At 48.1% G+C, this 9,116-nt stretch overlaps 1 protein-coding gene across 1 annotated transcript; it reads right to left on the bottom strand.

The window, feature by feature from the left end:
• Positions 1-3,934: 3,934 nt before the first annotated feature.
• LOC117535376 (ferritin, middle subunit-like) lies at positions 3,935-6,333 on the bottom strand. The gene is made up of 4 exons (XM_034199822.1): positions 6,024-6,333; positions 5,190-5,336; positions 4,346-4,471; positions 3,935-4,240 (listed from the first exon to the last, which is right to left on the bottom strand). Exons 1-4 carry the CDS (start codon positions 6,123-6,125, stop codon positions 4,085-4,087), a joined length of 531 nt encoding a protein of 176 aa, XP_034055713.1. The 5' UTR covers positions 6,126-6,333; the 3' UTR covers positions 3,935-4,084.
• Positions 6,334-9,116: the final 2,783 nt, after the last annotated feature.

Below are 9,116 nucleotides of genomic sequence, written 5' to 3' on the forward strand. Positions count from 1 at the left end.
TTGTCAATATGAAGTCAGATTGAAAAACTCGCCAAAAAAAAATGCCATTTATACCTATATCCGCCAGCGGGTAATATTTACCTCATAGAAAATACAGCGTAAACATGACGTGTTGCTATAGCAACGCCTTTTGTCTACTGCGGTTCCTTATAGAGAGATAGATAGACAGACAGACAGTTATAGATAGTGTAACATCTTGGAGAATACAAGATCTTGGATGACTGAGCTCACGTTGAGGACGTAATGCATGTGTGCAGGTTACGTGCCAGTTGAATAAAAATGGAGAAGTAGTCCGCGTCGTCTGTTTGTGTAGACAATTATATGTCCATAGAACAGAACATTACAGATAGTTATAGATGGATAGAGAGAGAGAGTTGTACCTAAACAAAACACAAGTCTAACACCAAGCGTTTAAATCAGCATCCATCCATCCATCTTCTTCCGCTTATCCGTGGTCGGGTCGCGGGGGGTAGCAGTTCCAGCAGAGAGCCCCAAACTTTCTTTTCCCTGGCGACATCAACCAGCTCTGACTGGGGGATCCCAAGGCGCTCCCAGGCCAGCAAAGAGATATAATCCCTCCACCTGGTCCTAGGTCTACCCCTTGGTCTCTTCCCAGCTGGACGTGCCTGGAACACCTCCCTAGGGAGGCGCCCAGGTGGCATCCTAACTAGGTGCCCGAACCACCTCAACTGGCTCCTTTCGACGCGAAGGAGGAGCGGCTCAACTCCGAGTCCCTCCCTGATGACCGAACTTCTCACCTTATCCCTAAGGGAGACACCAGCCACCCTGCGGAGAAAACCCATCTCGGTCGCTTGTATCCGCGATCTCGTTCTTTCGGTCATGACCATAGGTGAGGGTAGGAACGAAAATGGCCCGGTAGACAGAGAGCTTTGCCTTCTGGCTCAGCTCCCTTTTCGTCACAACGGTGCGGTAAAGCGACTGCAGTACCGCTCCCGCTGCTCCGATTCTCCGGCCCATCTCACGCTCCATTGTTCCCTCACTCGAGAACAAGACCCCGAGATACTTGAACTCCTTCACTTGGGGTAAGGACTCATTCCCTACTTGAAGTGGACAGTCCATCGGTTTCCTGCTGAGAACCATGGCCTCAGATTTGGAGGTGCTGATTCTCATCCCAGCCGCTTCACACTCGGTTGCGAACCGATCCAGTGAGTGCTGAAGGTCGCAGACCGATGAAGCCATTAGAACCACATCATCTGCAAAAAGCAGTGGTGCAATCCTTAGTCCACCGAACTGCAGACCCCCTCCCCCATGACTACGCCTCGAAATCCGATCCATGTATATTACAAACAGGATTGGTGACAAAGCGCAGCCCTGGCGGAGGCCAACCCTCACCGGAAATGGGTCCGACTTACTGCCGAGGACCCGGACACAGCTCTCGCTTTGGGGAGTACAGAGATTGGATGGCCCTGAGTAGAGACCCCCCTCACCCCATACTCCCGCAGCACCTCCCACAGTAACTCCCTGGGAACTCGGTCATACGCCTTCTCCAAGTCTACAAAACACATGTAGACCGGATAAGCGTATTTCCAGGCCCCCTCCAGGATCCTTGCGAGAGTAAAAAGCTGATCCGTCGTTCCACGACCAGGACGGAATCCGCATTGTTCCTCCTCAATCTGAGGTTCGACAATCGGCCTGACCCTCCTTTCGAGTACCTTAGAGTAAACTTTCCCGGGGAGGCTGAGTAGTGTGATGCCTCTGTAATTGGCACACACCCTCTGATCCCCCTTTTTAAAAAGGGGGACCACCACCCCGGTCTGCCACTCCTTCGGTACTGTTTCCGACTTCCACGCAACGTTGATGAGACGTGTCAACCATGACAGTCCCTCAACACCCAGAGCCTTCAGCATTTCCGGGCGGATCTCATCCACCCCCGGGGCTTTGCCACTGTGGAGTTGTTTGACGACCTCAGTGACCTCCCCCCGGGAGATTGGTGTTGATCCCCCGTCATACTCCAGCTCTGCCTCTAACATAGAGGGCGGAGTTGTCGGGTTCAGGAGTTCCTCAAAGTGTTCCTTCCAACGCCCTAACACTCCATCAGTTGAGGTCAACAACGTCCCATCCTTACTGTACACAGCTTGGATGGTTCCCTGCTTCCCCCTCCTGAGGTGTCGGACAGTTTTCCAGAACAACTTTGGTGCCGCCCGAAAGTCCTTCTCCATGTCTTCTCCGAACTTCTCCCACACCCGCTGCTTTGCCTCGGCCACGGATGAGGCTGCTGCCCTTCGGGCCTGTCGGTACCTTGCAACTGCCTCGGAGTCCCCCGGGATAACAAATCCCTGAAGGCCTCCTTCTTCAGTCGGACGGCTTCCCTGACCACCGGTGTCCACCAGGAGGTTCGAGGGTTACCGCCCCTTGAGGCACCTAGGACCTTGAGACCACAGCTCCCCGCCGCGGCTTCGGCAATAGAGGCTTGAACACCGACCACTCTGGTTCAATGTCCCCAACCTCCACAGGAATGCCCGAAAAGCTCCGCCGGAGGTGTGAGTTGAAGGCCTCCTGAACTTGGGCCTCCTCCAGACGTTCCCAGTTCACCCGAACTACACGTTTGGGCTTACCAGGTCTATCCAGAGGCTTCCCCCGCCACTCGACCCAACTCACCACCAGATGGTGATCAGTTGACAACTCCGCCCCTCTCTTTACCCGAGTGTCCAAAACATACGGCCTCAGGTCCGATGATACGATAACGAAATCGATCATGGACCTTCTGCCTAGGGTGCTCTGGTACCACGTACACTTATGAGCATCCTTATGTTCGAACATGGTGTTTGTTATGGCCAATCCATGACTAGCACAGAAGTCCAGTAACAAACCACCACTCCGGTTCAGATCAGGGGGGGCCGTTCCTCCCAATCACGCCCCTCCAAGTGTCTCCATCATTGCCCACATGTGCGTTGAAGTCTCCCAGCAAGATTAAAGAGTCCCCTTCAGGAGCCCCATACAGGACTCTTTCCAGGGTCTCCAAGAAGGCCGTATACTCTGAACTGCTGTTGGGTGCAAGCACACACAACAGTCAGAGTTTTCCCCCCCATAACCCGCAGGCGTAGGGAGGCGACCCTCTCGTCCACTGGGGTAAACTCCAACAACGAAGCACCTAACCGGGGACTTGCGAGTATCCCCACACCCGCCCGGCGCCTCACACCTTGAGCAACTCCGGAGAAGAATAGAGTCCAACCCCTATCCAGAAGTAAGGTTCCAGAGCCGACGCTGTGCGTAGAGGTGAGCCCAACCAGATCCAACTGGTAACGCTCCACCTCCCGCACAAGCTCCGGCTCCTTCCCCCCCAGAGAGGTGACGTTCCACGTCCCCAAAGCCAGCTTCTGTCGCCCGGGTCTGGTCCGTCGAAACCCTCCGCTTTCACTGCCACCCTTCTGGCAGCGCACCCGACCCCATCGATGTTTCCCGTAGGTGGTGGGCCCGCGGGACGGAGAAGCGGAGGTGTTGCCCACGTTGCCTTTTCGGGCTGGGCCCGGCCGGGCTCCGTGGCAAGCCCGGCCACCAGACGCTCGCCGACGAGTCCTCCTTCTGGGCCTGGCTCCAGAAGGGGACCCCGGGCTTCCTCACTTCTTTGTTGTTCTTTCATGAGGTCTTTCAGTAAATCAGCATTCTTAGCGATATTTTATACTTCATGCTATCTGCAAAAACTATATCATATGAAAAGCTGAGAGTCCACAGATTCTATTGGTATAAGTTTCATCCCTGTGCGATCAACACTCACTGTTCTGTATGATAAATAAAATAACATTGTACCTTGCAAATCAATAGCGGGTACATTTTACCCGTTGGTGGTTTTAGGTATACAGCGACCTCTGGCGGTTCTAGTGTTAAATGTATCATTCAAACTTAAAAGCTTACAAGGTTTAAAAGATACCTTCTCCTTTTAAAATGAGAAAAAGTCACGAGACAGAAAACAGAATCCAGCTCAAAACGTTTATTCAGTCATCAGAAACTTCCATGTTAAGTTTCACAGGAGAGGAGGATTATGGGTAATGTAGTCAAACATGATCATCTACATATGATCAGATCAGGTGAACTCTGAGGATCAGCTGGGATCTCTCAGGTGACTTCAGTTCTTCCCCCCCATGGTGTGCTTGTCGAACAGGTACTCGGCCATCTTGTTGGTGTTGGAGTCCATTCTGCTCAGATTAGAGATGAAGTCTCCGAGCTTCTTGATGGACTCGACCTGCTCGTTCAGGTAGTGAGTCTCCAGGAAGTCACACATCTGAGGAGGAGAAGAGAGCAGACGTTAACAACTAAAGCTTCAGAGACGTTGAATCCCAGAGATCATCAGTGTGTAGTTCCTCATGTTCAGCAGGTGTTTACTCACATGAGGGTCGGCGTGGTCTGAGGCCAGTTTGTGCAGATCCAGCAGAGCCTGGTTCACGTTCTTCTCCAGCTGCAGAGCGGCCTGCATGGCCTCCAGACCCGAGCCCCACTCGTCTCGCTCTGGCTTCTGTAACGAGGGACCACCAGTTAGAGGGGGGAGGGTACATAAAGCAAAGAGCCTCAGTCTTAGTTTGAAATAAGTGAGAAACATGTTTATTTAAGACAGATTTAGGAAAGCCACCACTAGTGTGTCCCTTTAGAATAACCCGTATGCACTTGCAGTCTACATCACTTCTTCATTTAAGCACACTAGTTTCTCATGTTTACATAAGACATTTAAAAATATTTGTTTATGTACTTTTTTTTATATGCATTTAATTATATTTTGTACTCGAGCCCAAAGCTTTATTCACAAGCTGCTGTAACAAGAATAAAAACCCTTTAAAGTACATTTAATCTATTAGACGACATGTCAATATACATACTAACATTAGTCCTGTGCAATAAAGCTTGAGAACAGGACGAGGTGCAAATGGAAATATTCTGTATCTTTCCAAGACAAGCCTTTAATGCATCCGTTAAAGTCAACGCCCTGTTGCATTGTGGTACATATAGTTGGATAAATGAACCCCACCAGTCTAAGCTTTCTCACGGCGCTGCCAAGTCACCTGAGCCGAGAGCCAATGAAATCTGTGGCTTTAACGGCACGAGGATGTTGAGATTTAGGGTAAAATAAATGACGTATTTAAACTCTACACATGGAGCTGCTGTGATGCAAGGAGCATCTCAGACTTGATCTGACCATTAAAGGATTCTCGTATCGTAGAGGTCCTGCAGATATTTACCTTGATGTCCTGCAGGAAGATGCGTCCTCCTCGACTGTTCTGGAAGGTGAGCAGCTTGTCGGCGTGCTCCCGCTCCTCCTCGCTGGTCTCCTTGAAGAAGTGAGCGAAGCCGGGCAGGGCCACGTCGTCACGGGAGAAATAAAAGGCCTGCAGACAGAAGACAGAGGTTAGAGAACAGACCGCTCGTTACACACAGAACAGGTCGAGACAAACGGTCGTTATGAGCCGAGGGCAGACAGAAACATGAGTCATGATTTCAGGGTGGGGATAACAACCAGCGTAAGCATGACACAGCATTATGTGGACTGAATTGTGGACAGGGACTAGAACAGTCACAAATGGAAGCAGTATTTAGATCCATAACTTAAGTAGAAGTACTATCATCTTAAAACACTAAAGTGTCTGATTAGATAAAGTCAGTAAAACCCGTTCAGTCTGAGGTAGAAACAGAGGAGGGTCTGTAATCTAAAGACACTTTAACAGAAGAGAGAATAATGGAGTCTGTAGCCTTTAGGTTATGCTAATGCGTGTTAGCTTAAAACAGGGATTCTGTGATTTGATGATATCTGTAAAACAATAGTCTGCTATCTTGTATTTGTACACCCTGCATCACCAGATGACTCCACGGTTATGGAGATCATGTTGTATTTGATTGGGTACCAAACAGTTCAACAGCTTTTACTTTGTGTGTGTCGTTGGCTCGAGGCACTTGTGTTTTGCCCACCAGAGACTACGTGGTTCCCCTGTGACGTTAGCTTGTTTACTCATAATACACTTACACCATTTAATACAGGCACACAATGAACATGTAACGGTGTAAAGAGTGTTTGTTACCATGGAGGTGTAGGAGTAGGAGGCGAACAGCTCCATGTTCAGCATCCGGTTAACGGCCGCCTCGCAGTCGCGGTGGTAGTTCTGTCTCACCTGGGAATCCATCTCAACTGGCGTTTCTTCGCTGTTTTTCTTAACAAAACGGTACAAAAATAAAGCTTACGAAGACTCTTCGGTAGTGCAGATTGAAGCAGAGGTTTTTTCCTGTGTGTCCGGAATGGATTTAAGCGCGAATTCAGATCGAGATGAAGGAAAAGTCCCGTTCAAACTCTGTTGAAGCAAGAACTGTTTCTTCCCGAGCGTGAAATGGCAGTTGAGTCGCTTCCTGTATTTATACCAGACGGGGGTCGTGGCGTCACTGCGCGTCTCCTCCAATCAGTGAGCTTTGGAGATCACGTGACGGTGAATGAATGAATGAAAACTTTATTACAGACTCAGGGTCCAGATAAAAGACAATACATTACATATAATAAATTACATACACAGCATAAAAAGAATTCATAGTTTAAGAATAATTTAAATCAGTGTCCTACAAAGAGACAACTATACCAATGTCTCCACAGCTGCGATTGGTAGCGTGTATATTAAACCTTATGTTCGATAAGGCCAAGAGGATTTCATTATCACAGTCATTAAGCCGGCAAATACATTTATACATGAGATTTCTTAAAACAGCTTGTAGAGTATTGACTCCTGCAGCCACAAACATTTCACTTGCACTGACCATCGAGGTCTCTTAGTCTTCAGCAATATTCTCATGGCATCATTATGAGCTACTTGAAGTTTCCGTAAACTTGCTTTTCTGTAGTTTGACCACAAATGTGCCGTTTAGAGCGGTGTGCAATATGCTCTGAACAGAGACATCTTCACTCCATCTGTACATGCACCAAACTTACGTAAGAGAATGTTTTGCTTGTGCACATCATGCGGCATTGCCTATAAATATCTTCATCATCTGTCATTTGTTCTGTAATAAAGTGTCCAAGATATTTTTAACTTATTACAGACACTAAGATTAATATCAGACAATTTAAAATCAGGACATTTCAGACATTTATCCTCTTTGGTTCTAAAGATCATGACAGCACTCTTTCTGGCGTTGTATTTGATGTCATGTTCCACACCATACACAGAGCAAACAGCAAGAAGCTGCTGGAGACCAGCGCTAGATGGACTCAGCTCAACAAGATCATCTGCATACATAATATGGTTCACTAGAGTGCTACCAATCATGCATCCAGTATTACGGGCTTTCAGCCGCTTGGACAGATCATCAATATAGAGGTTAAAAGAACTGGGGACATAATTCCACCTTGTCTGACACCATTGCTAACCCCAAATGGGGCTGAGACCCTATTGCCCCATTTGACTTGCATAGTCTGGTGGCCATACCAGTAGACCAGAACTCTCACAATGTATTTGGGCACCCCTCTTTGACTCAGCTTAACAAATAACGTCCTATGATTAACACGATCAAAGGCTTTAGAAGCATCAATGAAACACATAAGAACTGATGAGTTATTACCTCTATATTTGTTGACAATTTCCTCTAAAGGCCCGGACACACGATTTCGGCTGTTCTCGTAAGTCGGGAGACGAAGCGTGTCCTGTCGCCCAAACTCAATTTGGTGTGTCCCGCACCGTCGACCGTGACATGCCTTATTTGGACTGCCTGTCCCGATGCATGGCCGATTCAACATGTTGAATCGGCCATGCATCGGGACAGGCAGTCGGACCAAACAATCACTCTGATTGGCTGTTCAGCTAGCGAATCAGTGCATGAGAAGCGAAACGGAAGTGAGGGACGTAAACAAACGATTTAAGAAGGCACACACAGACTGATATTCATTTTCATCTCATCATGGCGATCTGGAATGACGCAAACGAAGACCTGCTCATCACATTGATCCAGGAGAGGCCAGCTCTGTACGACATCACAGAGAAAAGGTACTCGAACCGAGTAGTGAAAACCGGACTCTGGCGAGAGATTGAAACGCAACTTGGTTCCTCGGGTAAGATTATCTTTTTCATCAATTGAGCTCTTTAGCAGATATTGTTGGCTTCTTATTGTTTGCCAGCGTACAGTGACGTTAACGTGAAATGTAATTTGTTATTTCAACCTTGTGTTTTGTTGTTATCTTGTTGCTAGCTGTTGCTAGCTGTGCAGTTTGGCACTGCATATAGATATGAATTGGACATGCTAACTAGCCACAATGGTTACATCGTTTATTTGTGTGCTTCAGAGAAAGAGCTGAGGAAGAAGTGGATTCTCTGCGAACCCAGTGCACCCGGTACAGGAGACTTGCCCCTTCGGGTAGCTGTGGACCAAAGACGGGCAGACAGCAGTGGATCATAACCAGGCTGCAGTTTGCACACGCTATTTGTTGTTGTTTATATCACGCAGTCTGTTCTTCTTCTCTGTCTTCCGGTTGTTGCCTATTTTTAATGACGAATACACACTACCGCCGCCCTGCTGGTAAGGAGAGTTATTGCCACTCACGCACTGAAGTCTTTGCGGTGTGTTCCCGTGCGACACATGGCCAAGACGCAGGAGAACACGGCGACCGCAACAGCCGACGTCGGCGTCGGCGAGTCCTCTGGTGACTTGCTTGTTTTTCTGCCTTATCTTTCTTACAGTGCAGACGCTTTTCTGCTTGCTCCTGCCTCTGCTTACTTTTTATGCTGATTTTCCTATTCTTATTCTCTGAAAACTTCGAGCAGCGGCTCCTGGACATTAACTTATCACTGGGACAGTTCATCTTCGTAAATAGACGGAGGGTTTCAGCCATATTTCAACATTTTTACGACGACGTCAGTCTTACAATAGCGTGGCCTAGCAACAGCTAAAGCCTGGTAGGCTACTGCTATTAGCTTAAGCTAGTTGGTAGCAAAATGCCTCCGTTCTCTACAGATGACTTCCAGAAACTTATACAGAAGATGGCTGTGTTGGAAATGAAAATGCAACGGTTGGAAGTTAACGTGGAAGTGAATGGACTATGTCGTGGGAATGACACGACTTTACCAGTGTTGCAAAGTAATGGAGAAGGGTATGCTAACTCACAGCTAGTTAGCAGCTACAAGGATTCCAAGGAACAG

The sequence above is a fragment of the Gymnodraco acuticeps genome, unplaced genomic scaffold (genome assembly GCF_902827175.1).
Source record: "Gymnodraco acuticeps unplaced genomic scaffold, fGymAcu1.1, whole genome shotgun sequence".
Lineage (NCBI taxonomy): Eukaryota > Metazoa > Chordata > Actinopteri > Perciformes > Bathydraconidae > Gymnodraco > Gymnodraco acuticeps.